General features: G+C 49.3%; 1 protein-coding gene across 1 annotated transcript in view; it reads left to right on the forward strand.

Moving 5' to 3' along the window:
• Positions 1 to 10,188: 10,188 nt before the first annotated feature.
• Positions 10,189 to 27,265, forward strand: part of IMPA2 (inositol monophosphatase 2) — a 155,790-nt gene continuing 138,713 nt past the window's right edge. The window contains exon 1 of the mRNA XM_086932376.1: positions 10,189 to 10,674. Within this exon, the coding sequence (XP_086788502.1) occupies positions 10,573 to 10,674 (102 nt within the window). The 5' untranslated portion in view covers positions 10,189 to 10,572. The remainder of the gene's footprint in view (positions 10,675 to 27,265) is intronic.

Genomic DNA, 27,265 nt, shown 5'->3' on the forward strand with positions numbered 1-27,265 from the left:
GTGCAGATAATCTCAATAGACCGACAGTACCAGAAGGGGCCACCCAGGCCCACAGTAAATACCACTGCAATGACTCAGAATCAATCCTCCGGGGTGTACTGATCGACTGCGATAAAACAGGGCGCTGATGGTCAGGAAACAGATCAGCCGGCAGGGTGGTAGTAAGGGTAACAGATACACAATCCCGGTCATTGTGCTCACTAGTCCCGCAATCCGACACCACACACTCCTGGGAGTCCTCAGCTTCAACAACCAGAGATAGGTCGGGCATATATTCCTCTTTGCATCCGTCTGCATCCAAAAGTTCCATGGCAGGAGAGGTGGCCGACTGCGAGGCATGCATGTCCATCCACCGACCTTTCAGGGCTGAGTGCAAGTCGTTGATAGCCAGCCAGACATCTCTCACTGTAAGCGCCATCCCCCCACTGCCAGTATACTCGGAACCTCGGGTCTCAAGGAACAAAGGAAGATCCGTCTCAACAGCGGTCTGGCTCCGATTAGTAACGTGCAGTGTGCGAAGGGGTCACGAAGAATCACACTCAAGCCCACACACACGCACAGTGTCGCGCGCCGCTTACCGCGCTTCGGCCAAAGTCCGGTCCGGGCAATTAACTCTGCCTCGCAGCTTATTGTTCCCAAAGGCACAGGTACCCGCCGGAAATCTGTGCCACGGAGCTCGAAGGTCCGGTGCCGCGACTCGCTTGTTGGCCGCGGCAATATGCAGTTCCTGTTTCCAACTCGGGGCACCGGACCGTCATGGCCGAGCGGGGCCGTTGTTTATCACTTTCGAGTCGGCTGCAGCGCCACCCGAGGTCCCGGCTCGCCCGGGGGGAAGGCCGGAAACTTCAGGACGACGATTCTCGGTCGTCCGGGGTGGTGCGCGGTCCGGAGTCACACGGTCGGGCTCCACCTCCGCTCATCTGCACGGGGCCACGGCCGGGATGCAGGATCATGAACAGGATGTTGCAGGAGGCGAGGGCGAGCGGCAGAGCTGGGCGTCTATGCGGCCATATTGGCCCCCGTCTTGGCTCCTCCTCCATTCAAGGGATTATTATTGGTAAAACAGCTTGCTTCACATGCTCTCTGAGGTTTTAGCCTAAGACTGCTGGTCCATGCTACCACTAGGATAGCTTGCCTATAAGGTTGATTTACAACCACCATCAATAAGGGTCGTTTAGACTGGTGTAAGGTGCCCACGAGAATAGTGGACAACATATGCCAGGCTAACTTCTCACATTGGTGTGCAGCGGTTGGGATAAGACCTTGCTGTTGTTTTACCATATAATCTTAAGTTATCATTTGAAAGATCACATTAAGGTACCTAGAGGTACATATAAATCAAGTTCTTATAATACTTAAGTTCTACTAAACTTAGTTGTTGTAGAGGAAAGGGCTTAGCACACCTTGACTACAACTCCTAGAGAGGTGCTAGTAGATAACACTTAGTGTAGGTAGCTGCACACACCACACCTCACTAGAATATGTCCTCAGGTGGAGAGCCTAGTATGTCTCTCCCCACAGAAGTTGACCCTTCCAGGGCACCTTCTAGATATGATACCTTTACTTTTCATGAGTTGGGAAGTTTATGTACAGCTAGAAAGCTGAGGCAAGGTTCAAACCCTACTCTTAAGCACCTGATAGAAATACTAGAGGAATATAATGTAGCTAAAGCATCTAACCCAGGTCCATCAGGTAGTACAGAGGAGGACTATCCCTCAACAGATTATCCCACTAGTAAAAACCAAGGGGGTGCTGATGCTGAAGTGGGTATTAACCGGGTGCAAGTTAGAGAACTGAACCAGGTTGACCTAGGACCACCTTGGACTTGAGAAGGAAGGATCCAATCCAGACCCCTAAGTAGGCCTAACACTGAGCCCAGAAGGAGAAGAACACACTCCAGTGGTTCCAACCATTCTGAGGACTCAATAGGGTCCAATGCCTCAGCTCTCAAGAGAATGAGTTCCCCTGAGAGAAGAGAACATAAGGCTAGGATTAGGGAAACCAATCTTAGGATCAAGAGGCAAGAAATTGCCCTTGCAAAAGAGACCATGGCTCTTAAGAGACAGTGAAAATTGTGTTGGTGAGAACCGACTGGTGGCAGCAATACCCCTAGAGATAGGGAAACGTCCACCAGGTAGTACAGAGGAGGACTATCCCTCAACAGATTATCCCACTAGTAAAAACCAAGGGGGTGCTGATGCTGAAGTGGGTACTAACTGGGTGCAAGTTAGAGAACTGAACCAGGTTGACCTAGGACCACCTTGGACTTGAGAAGGAAGGATCCAATCCAGACCCCTAAGTAGGCCTAACACTGAGCCCAGAAGGAGAAGAACACACTCCAGTGGTTCCAACCATTCTGAGGACTCAATAGGGTCCAATGCCTCAGCTCTCAAGAGAATGAGTTCCCCTGAGAGAAGAGAACATAAGGCTAGGATTAGGGAAACCAATCTTAGGATCAAGAGGCAAGAAATTGCCCTTGCAAAAGAGACCATGGCTCTTAAGAGACAGTGAAAATTGTGTTGGTGAGAACCGACTGGTGGCAGCAATACCCCTAGAGATAGGGAAACGTCATATGGCCATAGAAACCTAAGTAAGAATGTCCCTCCCTACCAAAGTGGGGATGACATCGACAAGTGGATAACTGCTTTGGAGAGGGCCTGTAAAGTACAACAGGTACCTCAGAGTTAGTGGGCAGCTATACTATGGCTCTCCTTTTCAGATAAAGGCAGAGATAAGCTCCTCACAGTTAGTGATGAGGATGCTGATAACTACACTGTCCTGAAGAGTGCTCTCATAGATGGGTTTGGCTTAACCACTGAGCAGTATAGGTTGCTGCTCAGGGACACCCAGAAGACACAGACTCAGGACTGGACTGATTTTGTAGATAGTGCTACTAAGGCTCTGGAGGGCTGGTTACTGGGCAGCAAAGTACATGACTATAAAGGATTGTATAATTTGATTATGAGGGAGCAGATCCTTAGTAATTGTTAAAACCAGCTCCTACACCAGCACCTAGTGGACTCTGATCTGACCTCTCCCCAAAAATTGGGTAAGAAGGCATACAAATGGGTCAGAACCAGGATTAGGCCTAAAAATCAGGGTGGTGACCAGAAGAAAGATTCTACCAAGCCTCAAGAGAGAGATGGGGATAAATCTAAGGACAAATCCACTACAGGGCCCCAAAAATCCTCGGAGGAGGGTGGGTCCCAAACTCCTTCCTCTAATACTAAGAAACCTTATTGTCATATATGTAAGCAACCTAGCCATTGGAAAACTGACAGCAGTTGCCCAAAAGCCAACAATAAGAAAAAACGGCCAAATTCATCAACGGAAATTCGGCTCGCAAAGGGCCTGATACTGAGAATCTGGCCCTTTGCGAGCGCAATTTTTGCATTTGGGATTCATCATCCCAAATGCAAAATTCGCTATTATAGAAGTGGCAATTTTGGGCCGCTATTTACTGCGAAGTCAAACCTCGTGGTAAATAGCGGAAACTTAGAAAAATGCACTTAAGTGCATTTTTCTAAGTTGTATGTTATACACACACATGTCCTTGGGACATGTGTGTGCGTAACACCAGCATCCAATATCATTTCAGGGGTGCAACAGGGTGTCCTTTGGACACCCCTGCACCCTTGAAATCGCAAACTCAACATGCGAATCGCTAATAGCGATTCGCACATTGATATGTCTTCCCATTCATTCCTATGGGCCTTTAGGCCCATAGGAATGAATGGGGAGTTATTCCTTAATTGCGATTAGCAATTAGCTAATCGCAAATAAGGAAGATGTAGAAATCGCAATAAATATTGCGATTTCTACATGAATCCCGTTTTGCGACTCTGTAATAGCGATTCCTTAATAATCGCTATTACAGACTCGCAAAACATGCCGATGATGAATCTATGTGATAGTCCTTCAAGTAATACTCCGAAACCTCCTGTTACTACTAGTAGTAATCCCCCAGGTGGTGGGAGTGCCCCCAAAACCGTGGCTGGGTATACTTGGGGAACTCAGGTGGACTCTGGCCTAACCAGGTCCCCTATTACAGAAACTCTAGTCTGTGAGAATGGCATGGGGTTTGCCAACTTCACTGCTTGCCCCAATACCTTGGGCAAGTACAGACAGGATCCCCTCGTCAATGGTCAGAAAGCTGAGGCCTATAGGGACACAGGGGCTAGCATCACTATGGTGACTGAGACTAGTCCCCTCAGAACAGCTTTTACCTGGGTTCACATACCAGGTGATGAATATTGATGGAGTGCAGAAAGATCATGCCATGGCAGTAGTACATCTCAGCTAGGGAGGTGTCACTGGCCCAAAGAGATTGGCAGTGTCTACAAACTTGCCTGTAGATTGTCTACTGGGTAATGATCTAGAGATCTCAGCCTCGGCTGAGACAGAAAAAGAAATCCATTCTAAGATGGTAGGCCTTCCTGAAAAGGTTGGTAGGGATGTGATGGTCACAGCCCAAACTCAAACAGATTTTTGTGTTGTGAAGCCTGAAACTATGGATCACTCCACTCAGACAGAGAGTATTGGGGAGGAAGAAAAGTCTCCCTCCCACCAGACATTAGGTGAGGGTCAGCCTCCTCCGGGAACTGACCCTACCCCTTGTGAAGGAACTGCCCCAGAGGTAGTCAGGCCTGGCCTGGCAGAGCCCCTGATGTCAGTGGACCCTTCCAAGGTGGGACCCAGTCTGGAGCAGGTAACCTGCCCCTCTCTACCCTGCCTCAGTCAGCCCAGGGCTGTAGAGGTCAAGGGGGCCAGTAGACCCCAAAGGGCCTCCTGTCCAAAGGAACACCCCCATCAGCAGATTAGTGGCACCCAGTCTAGCTGCCTTAGCCAGGTGAAAATTCCTAAAACTTCTGAGGGATCTCCCTTACACTTAGGTAGGAACCTGCCCCAGATGGACACTGTTGGGCACAGACAAACCTGGGGCATAGTGGCCCCAAACCTGATCTGTCCCTCCTGTGGTCCGACAAAAGAGACCCAGCCTCCAGCTGTAGGTAGCCAGAGGTTGACCCTGAGAGCACAGTGCAACTCAGTCATGGAAAAAAGGCATACATGGTGGATGATGATTGGAGGAAGCTGAGCCCTACATTAGTGGAGCCTCACTTCAGTACTCCATCTCAGCACCAGCCTTTTAGTTTGCCAAAACACATCACAGGTAGAGATTCCCTATGGTGGAGACCCTCTGATACCCTTAGGGTGAGGGATTGCTCAGTGGACAATGAGACAGGGGGTAACCATGCTAGTGCAGGTACTTCCTTATATGGCCACTTAGGCAATATAGGCTTACCTGGTCAAGGATAGCCTTATCTCCTTTCGTTTGTGGGGTGGGGGTGTGTAGGAAGGTGGATATCTGATTATATGGTTACCCCCAACTTTTTGCCTAGTGTTCAGCTTCTTTTTGACTTAGTTAGCCTGGGATCCTGCTATTCAGGGCCCCAGGCTATCTGCTTTCTCTGTAAAATGGACTCCATGTACTTTAGGTACATACCTAATTGGGAATTGGGTCACCTTTGTGAGCCCCTGTATAGTGTACCATAGGTACCCAGGGCATAGGTGCATCCAAGGCCTACCAGGGGCTGCAACATGTATTATGCCACCCCTGGATGGCCATCCAAACTGACACCACAGGCTGATCACTCAGCTTGGGCAAGGTGGTGTAATCACCCCTTGCTTAGATATAGTATACCTATATCTACCCTTATATATAGACACATAGTAACCTATAGGTCACTCCTATGGCAGGCCTTGACAATCCTGCAATCCTGAAGGCAGAGCGCTTGGTTTTATGTGAGAGGGTGCTCTAGCCTGAGCTGAGCCCTTCTGCAGCTTTCGGAACCATCTCCTTATAGCTGTTCTATGATATAGCCATACCATATACTCTTAAGGGTATTATAATCCTCGCGTTAATGCTTACTTTGGCTTTATCAAAACATGTCGTGTAAGGTGTCAAACACTTTGGAATACTACCCCCCGCCAGTTCTGGCGGCGGGGGTAGCATTTCACCCTCTAGAGGGAGAAGACATGTAGTTACTGCTTTACCCTGTTAAAGTTAAACAGAGCCGCAGCATCACAAAATGGATGCTGCTGCCACAGACACGAGTCTGACCTACTGCAGCTGGGGGAAACTCCAGCAAGGGAGGCTTGGACAATAGGTTTCCTGTCGAGGGAGGTGCTAGCACCTCCCCAGACAGCCTGTAGTGTATTGGGGCAGGAAGGGTTGAATGGAAAGATGCTTTTCCAGTCACTGCCTGGGGCATACAAGATGCTCCATGCATAGCCCGGTTCAAACCAGTTGGTGGGGCACTCCAGCCCCGCTCTGGCACGAAACTGGACAAAGGGAAAGGGGCGTAACCACCCCCTTCTCAGGGTCCACCCATAGGAGGGACCTAGCAGGTAATCCAGCCCCTAAAATCAGTATAAAGATAGGAGCTGAGTCTAGTGAGTTTATATTACTCCTGGAAGAAACTTTGACACAAACTATTGCCTTCGATGTTCCATATCGACTGGAAGGCTGAAGACATCTCCCTAGTGGTCAAGGAGTGACCATCCTGTGCAAACAGGCACCACCAGTAACTTGCGGTTTGCTTTGTCGACGCTCCTGGCGGACCCCGAAGACTTAGCTACTCAGGAACTTGACTTCCAGACTTCTCCGACTCCGATCTACATCCACAGCAAAGCTGAGACCCGTGGTGGACACGAGAGACGTGGGACCAGACACCCTGGGCATCCTGCATTTTGCTACCAGTGCAGCTTCAGAGGCATTCTCGAAGTTGTGCATTGGGGTTTGAGAAGCCCCAGACCAGAGCGCCATTTGCACCCAAGCTCAGTCCTCCACACTCCACGAGTGCCTGGGGCCTGCTCCTGCATTTCAGCTCGATGCGTCTTCCCGGTTGCTAGCCTGTTAGCTAGTGAGCCCTCCGAAGACGAACCTTCGAATCTAAACTGCTTTCCTGGTTGCGCCAGGCTTGCTCCAGCTTCTCTCCGAAGGAGACGCCCCTCAGACCTTGCTGGTCTGACTCAAAGCCAATCTTCACTTCCTGCGTGGATTGCGGGTACCAAGGCTGGATGGGTCCAGTCCGGATACCGACACTGCAGTCACCTAGACCCTTTGTGGGACAGCTCGAATCCAGCTCCTGGTCATCGTCGACACCTCCTGGTCCTCGTGGCTGCAGAGACAAGCTTCACCTCCTCACCTGAATCAACTCAACATAGCCTGGTTCCTTCCTGGTTCCTTCCTGGTCACTGGCTAGTGACCCAGACTCTGTCCCCTCTGCTTTCAGGTTCTTCTTGTCTCCGATCCACCCTTGGACCCACCCAGACACTTTTCATCTGGTCGCCTGCAGCACTTCTTTGCAGATCTCCATTAGATACATCAACGAAACCCGACACGAAAAGACACCTATGCACCCGGCTTCCCTGGGTGAGGTAACTCGAGTACTTCGGTGCTCCCGTGGGTGTTGACTCTCAAAGTGTCTTAGCTTAAAGGGGTTTTACCGAGTTCACCTCCTCATCCATTTTAAATTCCTCAACAGAGTCTATTATGCGCATGAGAGACAATTTATGTATGGCCTGCTTGCCTCAGCAGCTTGTTATAACTGCAGAGAGGGTGAGGCTGGGTTCATGCATGTTGCCTGGAATTGCTGAAGATTGCAGAAATTCGGGACCGGGTAATCCACATACTAAATGAGGTCATAGGGCTCTCGCGACCACTGGATCCGCGCTTGCTTTGTTGGGTTATGCAAAGAATCTAAATAAGGAAGTCAGACGTTTGGTTGTGATGGGTTTTCTACTTGCCAAGCACAGAATAGCAATGTGCTGGGCTAGGGGCCCCGTTTCGACCATAGTGGATTGGTCCAAAGATATGTTATATCGTAACAAGCAGTCAGAAATTTCCAATGCGTTGTTACCTCCTCAGAATCGATCTAAAGGTTTTTGGGGTTTATACCAAGAACATCTTGTACGGAAAGAAATTGGAGAACCAGAAGGAAACAATGTTTAATTAGTCTTATTATATCTCAAATTGTATAGCAATCCGACTGCTTCTGCATATGTGGAGGGTAAGGTTTGATGTATCCTTGGGAATTCAATAATAAGTTCCTGAAAGGATACATTTCTATTGTATGTTATTAAGTGCCTGTAATGTATCATCTATCTAGGTGTGATTTTAATTACGCTTCAAGAACCTGCTGTGGATATGTGCGGCAACCGGCTGATATTGCTGTGTACTTCTAAGAGCTCATGTAATACTGTAAAAGGTTTAAATAAAACATCTTTTTGAAATAGTATCCTTGCTATTTTGCCCATTGTTTGCTTCTGTAATAGTGGGGGTGTATATACTGACCAGGATTAAATCCCTTTGTCCCCACAGTCCCTTGACTGCCATGTATGTCTCATTATCAATCAAGCAGTCAATAATTTTGTCCCATTAGGATCGACCCACATTTTTTCTATCAATGGTTTTCCTAATCAAAATTGCTACTACGCAGGAACCGGTCATATATCCTGCATGAACAAGCACCTTGCAAGCCCCCTGCCCAAGAATCTGCAGTGAAAGCCCCTGTAGATGGGTTTCCTGTAACAGGATTACATTGTGGCAACCAGCCCTCGTATAATCTCATTTCCCAGTCTGTTGACATTCCACAACAGTATTGAGTACCTCTCATTATCTGTTTTGTCTGCTGGCCCCATCGCCTGGTACTCTCGGCAGCTCTGTCGATATATCTATGTTACTCCAAATGCACAAACAACATGCCCCCCCCCACCCAACAGTGAAACTCAACCACACTCCCCACCCCCCCCCCCCCCACTCTCTCCCACCACCCACGCACTTACTCAGTCTTATCAATATGATAACTGTGTTGCAGGTAGTTCAGAGAGGTCTGCCACCCACCCCCTCCCTGTTTCAAGGGTGGTATGACAATGAGATTTTACACTAATGGGGGCTTGCACCAACCCGTTGAAAAGCCACTAGCCTTTTAATGCTGGTTTTTATTGTTTAGCGACTTTATCCTATTATATCTTAGGGTGCAAGCTAATTTGAATGATTCTTAAAAAGACACAATGGAGCAGATTTTCTAGTTTCTCATGCAGCTCAATGCAGCAGCCACAAATGCTGCACTGCGTGAGAATGAGAGCACTATATTTACAGAAATATAGGCATTATTTACAAGCCCCTTGTGTTACTTTTTCCCATGTTAAACGTGACACACTTGTGGCTCAAGCGGCTTGTAAATAAGACCCATAGAACTCTCCTACCCTCTCCCTAGTACGGGCGTAGAAATATGCAGCCCTGCGCCATGGACACGCCTTTGCACTAAACTGCTCATTAAGTCTAGCATATGTTTTTTACTGAAATTAACCCTTCCAGTACAAAATACCATGATTAGACTAGCTAGAAACCTTTTCACGCTTTGCATATGGGTTGTACAGTGCAGCACACATAAAAAGTCAGAAAAGAAAGGAGAAATTTAAGTATTTCCTCTTCATGGCGTCTATTTGTAAAGGGTACTATTTTCTCATTGCTAAACAATGTCTACTTCTTTAAGTAAATAAGGTTAAGGGTCAGAAACCTTGGGTGGTTGTATAGGAACCCCCATGCACCACCCACTTGGTGCTAAGTAATGTGTTGCTTTGCACTACTTTCGAGCATTTTCCAGTGCTAAACATGTTTAGGGCTGGAAAGTGAATTAGCAAAAAAAAAGATTTTGCGTCACTTTTGAGGCGCAAACACGGTATTAAATCTTAGTAAATAGACACCAAGGTGACTTAAACTTGGTAGAGTTGGAGAAGGGAAACTACGTTTTAAATATTGTTAGCAGACAAATGCTGGTTTTATTGTCTATTGAATTACTCCTTACTGCCTTAACTAAACATTAACCTTATGAAAGTAATGTTGCGATTTTAATTTCGGCACGTAATGCACCATTTGACCAATGACAAAAACGTCTAAAAATTATAAAGTTAAAATCCTAGAGACTGGTTGGTAAATTAGTGCTTTGTTCCCCTATTTACGCCAGCATTTATAACGATTCTGTAAATACAAACGAGAAAGGTCCAAATTTAAAATGACAACAAATGAAAATAGGTAGCGGTAGACAGGGGCAGTGAAGGGTGGGCGGATCCTGGGAGTGAGACAGAGGGTCACAGAGGGGAAGTCAGCGATAATGACACGGCGAGGGCGGGAGAGACAGTGAGGGGTGAGTGAGTGAAAGGTCTAGATGGCGCCATACATTGTGAATAAGGGAAACGGGCTTTGAGTGAAACGGGAAATGAGGGGCAGCAAGGAAGATGGAGGTAATGCGGGAGAGCCGGTGAGACCGAGACCCTCTCACAATAGCTTATCCTCCTCACACGGGCCTCGTGAGAGCAGATAATCCGCGGGAGCATCAAGAGGCTGCTTTCCTCTGGCGGCTGCAGCATCGAGGAGAGACCAGCCCGCCACCCCCTCAGAGGAGACCGTATCTGAGCGTCAGCTGGTGCCCCCACCGACCGGGGGAGGCGCCCAGTATCTTGGGAGAGGAGATTCGCCCCGATTCCTGCCTCCACCGGAGAGGAGAAATGAGGCCACAGCAGCAGGAGGCGGCCGGGCCGGGCGATGCCGAGGACCCCTGGAAGGAGTGCATGGACACCGCCGTGCAGCTGGCACTGCGGGCGGGAGAGGTGAGCACAGAAGCCAGCGGCCATGAGGTGGGGTGAATCTGGAGGGGGGAAAGGCTCCGGTGGATAGAAGGGTCAAGATGGGAGGCACGGGAGCTCTTGAAGGAGCTTCGGGCTAGCGACGATCAGGAGTTAGGGTAAGGGGGCGTGGGGACGATCAGCAACGCTCTCGGCTGTGTAAATCACTCAACGGTTGAGGGATGTTATAAAAGAAGCCCTCTTCATCCATGGGAATGAGTGAACTACTTGCAGAGATTGGGGGTGGGTTCCAACGCCATAAACACATTTAGAGTGTGACACTGTAACCCTCCCCAAATCTTCGGCTGGGTGATTCAAACCCAAATCGAAACAGTGTGACACACCCCTCTTTATTGACAGAGAAGCACAGTCGTGCCAGTTGCCAGGATCAATATACGGAGTGCACACGATGGATGATATATGGAAAACGTTTTGGCAGATTGCCAATTTGGGCTGGGCTTCAATCCGGTTGCAAGTCCAGCATTTTCGCTTCTAACGAGGTGCACTGTCTCACTCTGCAGCCCTTTTTAGGTCGAGCCTGGCCAGCGCATGCGCTGTTGCGAGGCAAGCAGGAGTCGAGTATGGCTTTGAAGCCCCGCCCACTCTCCGCCCATGGTTTTAATTGGCTTGTGTCGTTGTCCTTCTTAAATTGTGGCTTCCATTCATCCTTAGGCTTGTTAGTCCCTCCTTGGTACCTCCTTGTTTGCATTTGTAACCTCCCATAAGGACTGGACTTTTTACTTGTGTCCTTACATGGTCTGTGTTATAAGTCAGTGAGCACTATTTTCTTTAATGAGCTTCCCCTATTTGACCCACATCATCGCAGCACGATGTGCTCTTTGAGAAATGTATTTATTTATGTTAGCAAGCCAAGTGCTGCTTGGATTACATCACAGTGCATGTGGATTGTTTTTCTATTTGATCTAAGACATCGCAGCACGCTGCACGCTTTTAGTGATGTATTTATTTATGTTAACAAACCAAGTGCTTCTCGCTCGAATGACATCACGATGTGGATTGTTTTTTCAGTTTGTCACAAGTTTTCTCGCGCCACTGCATCATCTGCCTGTAGTCCCCTTTGAAACACACAAAGGCAAAAATAAAAGCAGGCATTTACTTTACTAAACTTTTAATACTCTACATGTCTGCATTTGATTTTTGGAAGGCACAGAGAGCTAAGGCCGATACTCGAACAACCTTCCCCTGTTCCAAAGTTCCCAGCTTTGCATGTTATGCCACATCGTCGCTCCAAATGCATCCGCTTTGTTTAGGAGGGGTTATCTCCATTTCCCTCATGCACCCACCCTTAACATCTACCTTTCTTTTTATTCCCTGAGCACCAGCCAGCACAGGACAAGCACATTAACTTAAAACATAAAGAGCCTCGCATCCAGAGTCTCTCTTCTGGGGCCCCTCCCTTTCAGCACTCACAACATCCCCACACCATGCATAGCTTATCTCCCGCGTCGAGCCATAAATCTTCTCAGGATGGCCATTTGCTTTGCTCTCATATCCTCTCTTCCGTTCTCCGTGTGTTACACATGCTTGTTATTTAAAATGCAGAGTAAGTATTTGTTTTTAATTTACCCGGGAGGATTCCTACAGCGCTTTTCATTTAAACAGACCATCTTAAATTACCTTTTAAACTTAACTCTTTCCTTTACCCCATTTGCCCCATCACCCTTCTATGGGATGCGTGCTCACAACATCTAATGTTGTGATCCCAAACATGCCTAGTATTATTGCTATTCGCGCTGTAAACACCCATGTGATGTTATTATGACCTGACACTGTAATGCTAACTGTAAGAATGTCTGAGTGGTCGATACAATGAGTCACTGGTCATGCAGGGTATTTGTTTGGAACGTCTTTATTAGGGAACGTTTGTTTTTCTGGTTCAGGAGAAATCTCTTTCTAAATGTACAGGTAGTGAAAAGAAAACCAAGAACAAGAACAGGCGATGTGTCAGACGCTTCCCGGGGTGGCTGGTCTGCTTCGTGGGGTACCGGCTTATCCTGGCGTTGGTCTGTTCTCCGTTAGCTCTCCCCGGAAGGAAAAAAGAAATGGGTCGGGATTAGTCACACTGTCCTTCTTCAAATGTTACGTGCTACCGTCACCATAGGCAGTGGGGATACTAGGGAAGGGAGGGAGTGTGTAGGAAGGAGGCCGGCGTGAATCAACTACTTATCACCCCCACTGGAAGGCACCACTCAGTGGTACTTGCCTTGGGCCACGGCCCGTCCACAGGGCCGTGGCGTCTGGACCCAGGGCGTGTTCTCACTTCCTGGGACTGCCGGGCGTGAGCACCTTGTACAATCTCGGGGTGTACTCCCACGGGTTCTGGTCCGCACCTCCTCCGGGACTGCTGGGCTCCTCCAGACGCTGTTCCTCTCCAGGACTGCTGGGCTCCTCCGGACGCTGCTCCTCGCCGGGACTGCTGGGCTCCTCGCCGGGACTGCTGGGCTCCTCCGGGCGCTGCTCCTCGCCGGGACTGCTGGGCTCCTCCGGGCGCTGCTCCTCGCCGGGACTGCTGGGCTCCTCCGGGCGCTGCTCCTCGCCGGGACTGCTGGGCTCCTCCGGGCGCTGCTCCTCGCCGGGACTGCTGGGCTCCTCCGGGCGCTGCTCCTCGCTGGGACTGCTGGGCTCCTCCGGGCGCTGCTCCTCGCCGGGACTGCTGGGCTCCTCCGGGCGCTGCTCCTCGCCGGGACTGCTGGGCTCCTCCGGGCGCTGCTCCTCTCTGGGACTGCTGGGCTCCCCCGGGCGCTGCTCCTCGCCGGGACTACTGGGCTCCCCCGGGCGCTGCTCCTCGCCGGGACTGCAGGGCTCCTCCGGACGCTGCTCCTCGCCTGGACTGCTGGGCTCCTCTGGTCGCTCCTCGTCTTCCTCCGGGCACCATGGACTTGCTTCCTGAAGACGCCGCCGGGACTCTGTCTGTGCCGTGTATTTATTATCCTTCCTCGATTTCCCCGCCTGCATGATTCCGCGAACAACTAGACTGGCAGCTACTTCCGGGCAGTCATGGGTGTCTCCGCCCGACAGGCTCCACTTCCGGTCTTCTACCGCGGCGGACTCCCCGTCCTTACCACACTAACAGATCTATAAAATCTCAATAGACAAACCGAACAAGAGAGAAGGAAATACGATCTCTTGCCTTTATTCATGCATCTCCAGCTCAGGGACTGACTTGAAGAGATAACATTTAGTATTGACTCAGAGAGGAGAGAGGCTCGCAGTGAACAGCACAATAAGACCGCTGTGACCCGGGAAAGGAGAGAGGCCGCCCCCACAGCCCCTGGTGAAGCAAAAAAAAATATCCAGCACTTGGTGTATGTGCAGGGGGCAGGTCGTGTCAGAAAGCATGTACTCTGTGCCCAGCCCTCCAGCTCTGGTGCAGGGGACTGAAACCATACACATGTGCTGTCTTGCTGCTTGGTTGAACATGCCTAGCCTGTGTCAGCTCTGCACATGCCTGAGGGAAGCCTGCTCACCAATCTAGGGAAGGACGGCTATGGAGCCACTAACGCTCACATTAATAGTTCATATTCATAATCTCTGTCTCTGATGTGGCTTCCTGTGTCCTCCATTCTCACCTCTCACTCTCTGCCCCCTTCCACCCAGCACACCCAGTTTTAATCTTAGAAAACTCCCTTTTCTTTTCACAGCTCACTGCAGTCTGCTGTCTTCGTTTATGTTCATCAAAACTTTCTTTTATGTGTTCCGAATTGTCGTCCCTTTAAAATGTGTTTCTATTTACCTCTAAATCTCCCCGTAAATTAGAAGTCCACCTTTCCCCTTGTTTTCAATAATCGGCTATGTTTCCTTGTACCATAATGTGTCCCTACACTATGTTCTGTGCACCAGAAAGCTAGTTCTTCCCCAGCTCTCTTTGGTGCTCCTCTGTTCTGTAGTCTTATGCTGCACCTTCATCTGTAGCATAGTGCATCCTGGCGGTGGCCTGAAGTCCACAGGTGTGATCTGCCCCTCCCCTTACATTCACCACTTGTGTCTCTCTCCATTCCACTCTATTTATCTCCATCACTCTATCTATCTATCAATCGATCGCCCTCCCTCTATCTATCGCCCTCCCTCTATCTATCTATCGCCCTCCCTCTATCTATCTCACTCACTCTATCTATCTATAGCATCACCACAGCATTACTCAGCACCACCACAGAATCAATCAGGGGCACCACAACATCACTCAGGGGCACCACAACATCACTATGCGCTACCACAGCATCACTGAACACCACAGCATCACTTATCGCCACCACAACATCCTTCAACGCCACAACAGCATCAATCTGTGCAATCATTCAACAACAACTGGTTCAAATATGTTCTCTCAATGTTTCAAGCTTTATTACAAATGGCACAAAAAGATGTTAATATTTCACTTCTCTTCTTGGAATTTCGTCACAATAAAATACACTGGACATAATTTTCATAAAAAGGTATTTACAAAAGTTAAAGCTATTGCCATTATAAATGACAATAACTTTTATTTAAGTATTAGTTATTAAAAAAAAATTAAAAGCCATTGTTATTTGTAATATCAGTACATCTAAGTCATGTAAATACAACACATATTGCATTACAAATGCTATAGGTGTCACATTTGCGAAAGTCAAAACTATTGGCATTGTAAATGACAAAGCTATTAATTTCGCTACTTTCAAAACCAACACATAAATAAAATATTTATCATTTACAATACCAATAGCTCAAACTTTCCTAATGCGAGACCTATTGCATTTCAAATGCTTCTTCCTATTTTTTGTGCTTTCAACCTCCTAGTTAATAATAGAAATGGGTGTAAAATCAATAATGGACACCAAAAAGCTATACATTTCTGAAAACTAAACTAATTCTGAATTCAGCAAGGGTTCATTTGTGTAGATCCTTTGAGGTTTTCCTATAGAAACTAACAGTTGAAATAAAATAAATATTGAAATTTAGTTGAAAGAAACAGCCATTTGTGCCAACACTTTCAACCTCCTTCTAGTTAATAATAGAAATGGGTATAAAATCAATAATGGATCCCAAAAAGCTATACATTTCTGAAAACTAAACTAATTCTGAATTCAGCAAGGGTTCATTTGTGTAGATCCTTCGAGGTTTTCCTATAGAAACTAACAGTTGAAATAAAAACAATATTGAAATTGAGTTGAAAGAAACAGCCATTTGTGCCAACACTTTCCACCTGTAACTTAGTCTAAGTATGGTAGATGTTTGAAAGCAATACACCATTATGTTTGCTGGACCCTTTGGTTGCGAGGATATATAGGACTTTTAGGTTCACCAAGAACCCGAGGCACCCAGAGCCAATAACTGAGCTGCAACTTGCATTGGTTTTTCATTGTGTACCGGGTATATAGCAATTCATTTTGTAAAATATAAAGAGGGAAACCTAGATATCAAGGAAACCTATGTAGTACCGAAATGGTAACAAAATATAGAGTTTAGAATCAGTGGTTAAATGTACTTCTCCTAAATTGTGGGTACCCATATTAGCATGTGAATTAGAGGACATTTTTCGAAATTACTTATTTTTTACACATTGTCTTACATTTGGAAGGCAGAAATGCATAGAAAGTCAATTGGAAATAACACTTGTTTTACTATTCTGTGTTCCCCTAAGTCTCCTGATAAAAGTGGTACCTCACTTGTGTAGGTAGGACTAGTGCCTGCGACAGGAAACAGCCCAAAATGCAAAGGGTACACATCACATTTTTCCTGTGAATACTGAATTTTTTTTCGCAATGTCCATAGCGGAGGATTTTGGACCCTAGCTCAGCCGTTACCTAGAAAAACCTAGCAAATGTATACATTTTTGAAAACTTGACACCCAGGATGGGGTGACTTGTGTGGCTTTCACCTGGTTCTGTTATCCAGAATTCCTTGCAAACCTCAAACTTTGTAAACCAAAAAAAAAGGAAAACATTTTCCCTCACATTTCTGTGATGGAAATTCTGGAATCTGCAGAGAGCCACAAACTTCGACCCAACCAGCATTTCCCCAAATCTGCCAATAAAAAATGGTAACTCTCTTGTGTGAGTAAGCCTAGTGCCAAACAAGAAACGGCTTAAAATGCAACATGGACACATCATATTTTTCCACAGAAAACGGACCCTTTTATACGTCTCAGCTGTCGATAGCAGCGCGCATGCGTTGTCCTCAACATTCAAGAGCTTTTTGGAATCAATACAGATTCCAAAGTTGTGTTTCTGCTCCGCCTGCAGTTTTCATTCATGCGCGTCGTTTGGCGTCACACATTAGGCAAAAGTGGTGCAATGATTGCACCACAGGGATTTTAATCCCTCCTGGTTGCCACCCTGTCCACTTTTGGCCCTGCCCCCAGGACTGGATCTTTTACTGAACACAATGAGTTTTATAATAACTGTTGGCACTTTTTTTTTTACATTTTGTTTGCGTGTGCGTTTACTCGTGAGTGACATTTAATAATGTACTTTACATGAGTATCAGTTATTTTACATTGGAGCCCTTTACATGAGACCCAGTTACGTTACACAAGGACACATTCGATTTTGGTAGGCACGGGGTACAAAAATAGCTGTGCCGCGCTGTTGATGTAGTTTGGCACATTACCCGTACCTTTGCTTCGAAGGTCACATGGTTCTTGACCAATTGGAGCAATCTGCCTGAAAGAGGCACAAAAGCAGCAGTAAACACAGTTCGTATATACAGCGTGACATACATCCAGGAAACGAAAGCACTCACAGCGGTCATACAGGCTCGCGGGCAGCCATACAATCTGTACTCGGTGATACCAGCAACATAACAATCCATAATGAATCGCACATGGCCTCTGCTGGTTAGTTTGGGCGCCAATACCGCACTTAAAAACGGAACCATTTTAACAAATCTAGAACCCTATTCTTTCACCCCCACCACCACGTCCACCACCACCCCGTCCACACCACGTCCACCACCACGTCCACCACCATGACCAGCACGTCCACTACCACGCTCATCACCACCACCACCACGTCCACCACTACCGCATCCACTACCATGTCCACCATGTCCACCACCACCATGACCACCAACACATCCACCACCACGTCTACCACCACCACCACCACGTCCACCACCACATCGACCTCCACGTCCACCACCACGTCCACTACCACCACCACGCCCACTACCACAAACAGCACGTCCACCACCACTACATCCACCACCACTACATCCACCACCACCATGTCCTCCACCACCACGTCCACACCACCCCGTCTACCACCACCACGTCTACCACCACCATGTCCACCACCACCATGTCCACCACCAGGTCCACTACTTCCACCACCAGCACGTCCACCACCGCCATGTCCACCACCATGTCCAGCACCACCACGTCCACCACCACCAGCACGTCAACCACCACGTTCACCACCACTATGTCCACCAACACGTCCACCATATCCACCACCACCACCACGCCCACCACCACGTCCACCACCACCCTGACCTCCACCAGCATGCCCACCACCACCACCACGTCCACCACCACCATGTCCACCACGTCTACCACCATGTCCACCACCACCATGTGCACCACCACATCCCCCACCACCAGCACACCCACCACGACCACCACCATCATGTCCACCACCACCACGTCCACCATCACCATTTCCACCAAGTCCACAACCACCACCACCACGTCCACCACCACCACCACGTCCACAACCACCACCACGTCCACATCCACCACTAAGTCCACCACCACCATGTCCACCATCGCCACGTCCACCACCGCCACGTCCTCCATGACAACCACATACACCACCACCACCACGTCCACCACCATGTCCACCACCACCAGCACGTCCACCACCACCAGCACGTCCACCACCAACACGTCCACCACCACCAGCACGTCCTTTACCACCAGCACGTCTATTACCACCAGCACTTCCATTACCACCACCACCACATCCACCATGTCCACCACCACCATGTCCACCACCACCACTATGTCCACCACTATGTCCATCACTATGTCCACCACCACGTCCACCACCATGTCCACCACGTCCACCACCACGTCCACCTCAACCACCACCACGTCTACCACCACGTCCACCACAACCACCACGTCCACCATCACCACATCCACCACCACCCCGTCCACCATCACGTCCTACACCACCACGTCCACCACATCCACCACCATGTCCACCACCATGTCCACCAGCACGTCCATCAGCATGTCCACAACCACCACGAGGTCCACCATGTCCACCACCACGTACACCACCACCACTTCCACCACCACCACGTCCACCACCACGTCCACCACCACGTCCACCATGTCCACCACGTCCACCACCACCACAAGCACCATCACCATGTCCACCTCCACCACGTCCACCGCCACCACGTCCACCTCAACCACCACCACGTCTACCACCACGTCCACCACAACCACCACGTCCACCATCACCACATCCACCATCACGTCCTACACCATCACATCCACCACGTCCACCACATCCACCACCATGTCCACCACCATGTCCACCAGCACGTCCATCAGCACGTCCACAACCACCACGAGGTCCACCACCATGTCCACCACCACGTACACCACCACCACTTCCACATCCACCACCACGTCCACCACATCCACCATGTCCACCACGTCCACCACCACCACAAGCACCATCACCATGTCCACCTCCACCACGTCCACCATGTCCACCACATCCACCACCACCATGTCCACCACATCCACCACCACCATGTCCACCACTACCACCATGTCCACCACCACCCCGTCCACCACCACGTCCTCCACCATCACGACCACCACCACGTCCACCACTACCACATCCTCCACCACCACGTCTACCAACACCACCACGTCCACCAACACCACCATGTCCTCGTCCACCATATCCACCACCACTATGTCCATCACCATGTCCACCACGTCCACCACCACCACGTCCACCACCACCACAAGCACCACCACCATGTCCACCACCACCATGTCCACCACCACATCCCCCAACACCACCCCCACCACATCCACCACATCCACCACCACGCCCACCACAACCACAAGCACCACCACCTCCACCACCACCACGTCCACTACCATGTCGCCACCACCACGTCCACCACCACCACGTCCACCACCACGTCCACCAGCACATCCACCACGTCCACCACCATGTCCACTTCCACCACCACCAAGTCCACCACCATGTTCACCACCACATCCACCATCACCACGTCCACCACAACCACAAGCACCACCACCTCCACCACCACCACCACCACCACCACGTCCACTACCATGTCCACCACCACCTCGTCCACCACAACCACCATGTCCACCACCAGCACCACGTCCTTCACCACCACGTCCACCACATCCACCACCACGTCGTTCACCACCACCACATCCATGTCCACCGCATCCATGTCCACCACCACCACATCCATCTCCACCACCACCACATCCACCACCGCCACCACCATGTCCTCCACCACCAAGTCCATCACTACCACCATGTGCACCACCACCACTTCCACCAGCTCCACCATGTCCACCACCACCACGTACACCACCATGTCGACCACCATGTCCACCACCACATCCACCATGTCTACCACCACGCCCACCACCACCACGCCCACCACCACCACGTCCACCACCACCACCAAGTCCTCCACCACGTCCACCACCACCACCTCGTCCACCAACACCCCGTCCACCACCACTACGTCCACTACCACCACCACCCGTTACAGGTGTCACTGGAGGGCAGGGGTAATTGGAGTGTCAACCCCGGCTGTACATGGGACATTTAAGGATGCATTGGGTGGGAGAAACTGGGAATAGGGGCTAGAAGTATTACACCAGACCCAAGATAAATTTTGAAGAGGCACAATGTCACAGGGGCTCCTGTAAAAGCACTTGCAGCCTCTCTACCTTATAGTGGCATACCTGCATGAGCCACTCACTCAAAACAAGCATTGGCATAGCCAATAGCTCTCGCCTTTGGGACCTTATAAATGTTTAGCCATGCAACACTTGATGTGGTTGCACCAAGGATATTGTGCTGGATAAATAGACACTTAATAAGGTCCTGAAGGCGAGACCTTTTGGCTATGCCAATGCTTGTTTTAAATGTACCTGGCTGTGGATTTGGGACCCTAACTCAGCCAGAACCTAGGGAAACCTAGCAAACCTGTACATTTCAGAAAATTGGACAGCCAGAGGAATCGAGGATGGGCGACTTGTGTGGCTCACACACGTTCTGTTACCCAGAATCCCTTGCAAACCTCAAACTTTGCCAAAAAACAAATTTTCCTCCCATTTCTGTGATGGGAAGTTCTTGAATCTGCAGGGAGCCACAAACCTTTACCCACCCAGCATTCCCCCAAGTCTCCCAATGAAAATGGTACCTCATGTGTGTGGGTAGAAATTGTACCCGCAACACGAAACTAAAACGGAACGTGAACACATCACATTTTTAGGTCTCGCCTGAGCCAATGCGCTTGCGCATTGCTCCGGCGAAACTTATGTAGGGGCTCCAGGAAAGGCTGGCAGAGTGCTTTGGAATGTGATTTATGGCCAGTGCATGTGCGCCGGGCGCACGCTCACCATTTGCTCCCCCCGCCCGCCGTATCAAACTTGAAAGAAAGCCGCTCGCACACCACCATTTGTCTGAGCCTCGGCATAAGACTTCAAAGGCTGCCGCTCCCCCCCGCCCCCATCGTGAGCCTTGATTTACTTGTTTTCATGGTCTGTTCTTCATCCATGTCTCTCCTTACCTCTGTTTCTTCCCCTCTCTCTCGCTTTCAACCTTGTGGTTTCATATTGTTTGCCCTGGCTCTTCCATACAGGCTCACTTCTGTTGCTCACTGCTTTTGCTCCTTTGAATTTTTGCTCCTTTGAATTTTGGCCTATCTCCAACCTCCTCCCTCGCTGATCTTAGATCTCGGCCCCCTCCTCCTCTTTTCTCTCTCCCTCGCCTCTCCCGCGCTTACTGTTCCTGTCTCCTATTCATTCATCTTCCTCATCCAATTTACCACCCTCTCGTCATCTCGCAGACATACTTCCATTCTTGGCTAAGAATATCATTGCAGTATTGATCTGTGCCTACTCGTCTCTCTTCATAACGCATCCCATGCTTTGTTAATCAATGTTATATACATAACAAGGGTTTTGTTTACAGGTCTACCAAGAGGATACTTCACTCGGGGACACCACCCCATCACTCGGGGACACCACCGCATCACTCGGGGACACCACCGCATCACTCGGGGACACCACCGCATCACTCGGGGACACCACCGCATCACTCGGGGACACCACTGCATCACTCGGGCACACCACTGCATCACTCGGGCACACCACTGCATCACTCGGGCACACCACTGCATCACTCAGGGACACCACTACATCACTCAGGAACACCACCACATCACTCAGGGACACCAAAACATCACTCAGGGGCATCACTCGGGGACACCACCACATCACTCGGGGACACCACCACATCACTCGGGAACACCACCACATCACTCGGGGACACCACCACATCACTCGGGGACACCACCACATCACTCAGGAACACCACCACATCACTCAGGGACACCACCACATCACTCCGGGACACCACCACATCACTCTGGGACACCTCCATATCACTCTGGGACACCACCAGATCACTCTGGGACACCACCAGATCACTCTGGGGCACCACCAGATCACTCTGGGGCACCACCAGATCACTCTGGGACACCAGCCCATCACTCGGGGACACCAGCCCATCACTCGGGGACACCAGCCCATCACTCGGGGACACCACCCCCATCACTCGGGGACACCACCCCATCACTCAGGGACACCACCACCACATCACTCAGGGACACCACCACCACATCACTCAGGGACACCACCACCACATCACTCAGGGACACCACCACCACATCCCTCTGGGACACCACCACATCCCTCTGTGACACCACCACATCATACTAGGACACCACCACATCACTCTAGTACACCACCACATCACTCAGCCCAACCACATCATCACTCAACACTGTCCTTGCTTGCTACCAACAAGCATTGCCATAGCCAATAGGACTCGCATTAGGAAAGTGTAAGCTATTGGCTTTGTGAATAACAATGCTATTAATTTAGATATTTTCAAAACCAACACATATTTTAAAAAATTGTCATTTACAATACCAATAGCTCACACTTTACTAATGCGAGACCTATTGCATTGCAAATGCTTGTTCTACTGGAGACACGTTCCAGGTTTCTCTTGTCCTGGCTTAGTCGACTATGCGGAACACCATTATTAATTGAGTTTTTTTAACTGTTTTAATTTTGATGTTCTTTTTCCATAACTGTTTCTGGGGTTATCATTTCTTCACCCTTCATGACTAGACTAAGACAATTTGGAATGGGGTCTGGTGCCAGATTTTCCCACTATGCTCCCACTCTGCCTGCCTTTTCTTCCTCTCCTACAGCCAGTCCGGCCTCAGCACTACCCTGACTGATGGTCCTGAAAATTAAAATCCCGAGCCTCCATGTCAGAAGCCTTAATAACCAACTAAACGGAAAGCAATTATATCCTTTGTAGAGCGTTCTGACAGCGATATAGGCCTACTCCAAGAAATGCACTTACTGCCCAAAGATGTACATCGCTTGCAATTCTGCTGGTTCCCACGCCACCAGTGGTCTTCAGTCTCCTCGAAGCGGGAAGGGGTTGCTATTTTGTTTTCCACAAGGTTTAGGGGGGACATAGTCTCTAAAGTGACTGAGGATAAGGGACTCCTCCTGGCATTCCGACTTAAACTTGTCACCTTTTATTTGACCCTTGCAAAAATATGCACCCAATGACCAGCAGGAATCAGGGGCGAACTCTAGGCTCATGGTGACCCTGGGCAGGCAGCGTAGGTAGGGGGCCCCAGAAGAGGTCGTCCGGGCGGGGCGGAGCGAGGAGGCCAACGAAGAGGGGCGGATCAGGGTGTTTGGAAGTGGAACAGAGCCGGAGGCCTCCAAATCCCTGCCAGGGGCCGCCACGCAAATATGTATCCATCCTCAGAAGATTATTATATTAAAGATATATATTGGCGTAGTGGCCCCTGGGTGCAGGTGCACAGCTTGCACATGCCTAAGGCCGCCCCTGCAGGAATTGTTTAACATGAACGCCCTCTCTCCCGTACTTCAGACCCCTGATGCTGCTACACTGGTCGGATGCAACTTTAATCTAGTCATGGATAACAACCTTGACAGTTCTGTCCAATACTCTGACCAAACAGGGACTTTCTCCCAGCAGGGTATCCGTTGGTTAGCAGACTGTAGCCTGGGTGATATCTGGCACGCAAAACACCCTAATACTAGGGACTGCACTCATTATTCAGCAGCACACAACACATACGCCCACATCAATTACTTCATAGCGACCTCAGCCCTCAAGACACTAGTAAGGGACTCCTTCATAGCTCCATGATGCCTCTCTGTCCACGCACCTTTGACTTTCACCGTAACCATACGTATTTACATTACGGAGGCAAGCCCCTCCACTGCTGCCTTAGAGAAATCATTGCCATATCCGCTTCTGAAAATCATACCAGGAAATTGAAACAGCGGACCCATGAGCTGAAAGTTCTAACACTTGAGACAATACATAAATGCTTTGCGGCCCCACGGGTCTGGAGAGAGCTGGAAAGATAAGATTTAGCTAGAGCAGAGTATTCCTTAGTTCGTCTGAAGCATAAGTTCTGTCTTAGGCAGCAATTACTGTGGACAACTGTTGGCACACTGCATGCAGGCCAAGATTAATTCTGGGTCCATTCATAATCTGCCTGTCCCTGACTACAAAGGTGCATTCAGATCCACAGATTGCAGATAATTCCACAATTTTTATTAAAACTCTCTACAGAAACAGCGGGGGCTCCCGCTGATCTCTCGGATTACCTCACAGCCTATCAACCAACCCCACTCCCATCTCAGACAGCGGACTCCCTGGATGCATTGAAGAGTGGCTTGCCCTCAAAATGTTACAAAACCTTTTGCCTAGAATTGCCCCAGTCCTCACTCGACTCTTTAACTCCTTTGCCTGTACAAGCTTCCTCACAGATTCCATGCTAGAAGCTTCAATCTCGGTTAGTACTAAACCGGGCAAAGATCTGGTGCTATGTGGGTATGACAGGCCCATATCTCTCCTAAACGTAGCAGCCAAATTATTTACAAGCACACTAGCCCACCACCTCAATACTCTCATGCCAGGATTGATTTCACCAGATCAGGGTAACTTTATACCAGTGCGCCAATGAGGAGACAACAGTAGACAAATCTGTCTCTTGCTTGACAAAGTGTTGTAGGACACAAAGGGAGGCCCTTCTGCTCTGAATTGACACAGAGAAATCATTCAATAGGGTGCAATGGCCGTACCTCTTTAGGACCCTGGAGCTTTTTGGCTTTTGAGATAGATTCCTCCGATGTATTAAAAGTATCTACAGCTCCCCTAGGGTGGCAATGCGTATCAATAGACTCTCATCACAGCCTTTTACTGTCCGCCATGAGACGCAACAGGGCTGCCTTCTTTCCCCCCTCCTTTTCCTCCTGTATATGGAGCCCCTCACCCGACACATATGAGCACAGCACCTTATCAGCATTTATGCTGACAATGTGAGTCTGGCCATCTCGAATCCACAGATATCTCTCCCTGCCTTGGCCATGGAACTCCAGATTTTTAAAACTTTCTCTGGCTTCAAAGTCAAAATGCAAAAATTTAAAATTTTGAATCTTTCTGTCTCCCCTCCAACTGAATATTTCCTACATGCCCATTTTCCATTTGACTGAGCTTTTGTCTCTATCCCAACCTTGGGATCAAACTATCGAATTCCACCCTCAAACCATTACAACATGTTAACCTAACAAATCCGGTCGCATATTCACAACTGGGAATGCCTGGGATTCTCTTGGCTGGGCAGTCGTGGTCATTAAAATGGCCACATTACCACACATTCTTTACCTGCCCTACCGCTGACCCCCCATCCCCCCCCCCCCTAAACATGCCCTCCGTTCAATGCAAGTCAATACCAATAGGTTTGTTGGGGGTGGAACCTCGCCTCCACAAGCATCTTATCTATCGTCCAGCACTCGATGGTGGTCTCGCAAACCCCTCCTTACTGCAGTATTATCAGGCCCCACAGCTACTATTCTAAGTAGAATGGAACAAGCCCCTCACCAAGAAGCATTGGTGCTTGATGGGCCAGGCAGTGACTTCCTCGGAGGCATATGGCTTGAGGACTCTACTCTTCTCCGGTCACGAGCTCGACCTTCCGTGTATGCGATGTGGTGGCAACCAAAGCAGGGTTAGATTTCTTTCTCCCCCCCAATGACACCTATCCTCAATAATCCAGCTTTCACTCCCAGGCTTCAGCACAACCGGTTCAGACGATGGCACAACTGCGTCTGTAAGCGGATTGGCTGCATGTTTGACCCTCAAGGTACAATTTGCCCAATTAAAAATAGATTATGGCCTTGAGGCAGCGGACCGTATCCAATATCTTCAGGTTTGACATTGGGTGATACAGCCTGCTGTCCAGCCCCATGCAGGGACCCCTTGACTCCTTTTGAGAAATGGTTAATACTTAAGAAAAACAATAGATGACTTATCGCTGAGTTCAAGGGAAGACAACCATTTGCTTTGCTCTGCGGGGCAGAGGAGGTAGGAAGAAGAAATTGGTTGAACACTCTGATGCGGAATGGACTGACATTTTTCATATATCCCGCCACACTGTGCCCAACATATCCAGTATAGAAACAGCATTAAAAATCGTGTCCTACTGGTAATTGACCTCGGCAGGAATCCACTCCTACAGCACTGAACGCTCTAAGGAATGCTGGAAGGGTTGTGGGGGGACAGGTTCGCTGCTCCACCTTCTATGGCACGGCCCCAAAGTTGCTAGCTTCTGGGACCTGACATTGACAGTGCGTTTGAAACCTCTATCCCTAGGTTTCCAGTTTACATGATCCCTGGGCTTCCCAATCCACTGAGGTTTTCACTCCACCCGCGTTGAGAGAAGCAAATGGCACCAGCTTTAGGTGCGGCATATCAAGCGATCCTTGCTCTATAGGGAACTGACAGGAGCCCTCAATACCTAACTTGGTTACACAAACTCTGGTTCATCCTGGACATGGAGAAGTTGTCATTAGCAGTGGACCCGAGACCATACAACTATGCTATAGAGTAGGCTCCCTTCATACATCTTCAATCTACTGAATTCAATGAACTGACATGATTAACATACCTGAAATTACTTTGGCTGCTGCCTTCATCTGACCCCCATCGACTACAACCTCCACCTAAACTCTCGGAGACGCCGACCACAACACCCGTTGACTTTTGACAGGAGCCAATCCCATCACTGACCACTTAACTACACTTTATGAAACAATAGGGGTGTGGGGGGTTTGTTCTTGGGGTTTATCATGTTTTCTTATGGCTATTTGCTTCAATAGCGCTGCCAGCCCCAGGGTTGTAGGCAAGACGCTGTGTATATATTT

The sequence above is a fragment of the Lissotriton vulgaris genome, chromosome 7 (assembly GCF_964263255.1).
Source record: "Lissotriton vulgaris chromosome 7, aLisVul1.2, whole genome shotgun sequence".
NCBI classification, from domain to species: Eukaryota; Metazoa; Chordata; class Amphibia; order Caudata; family Salamandridae; genus Lissotriton; species Lissotriton vulgaris.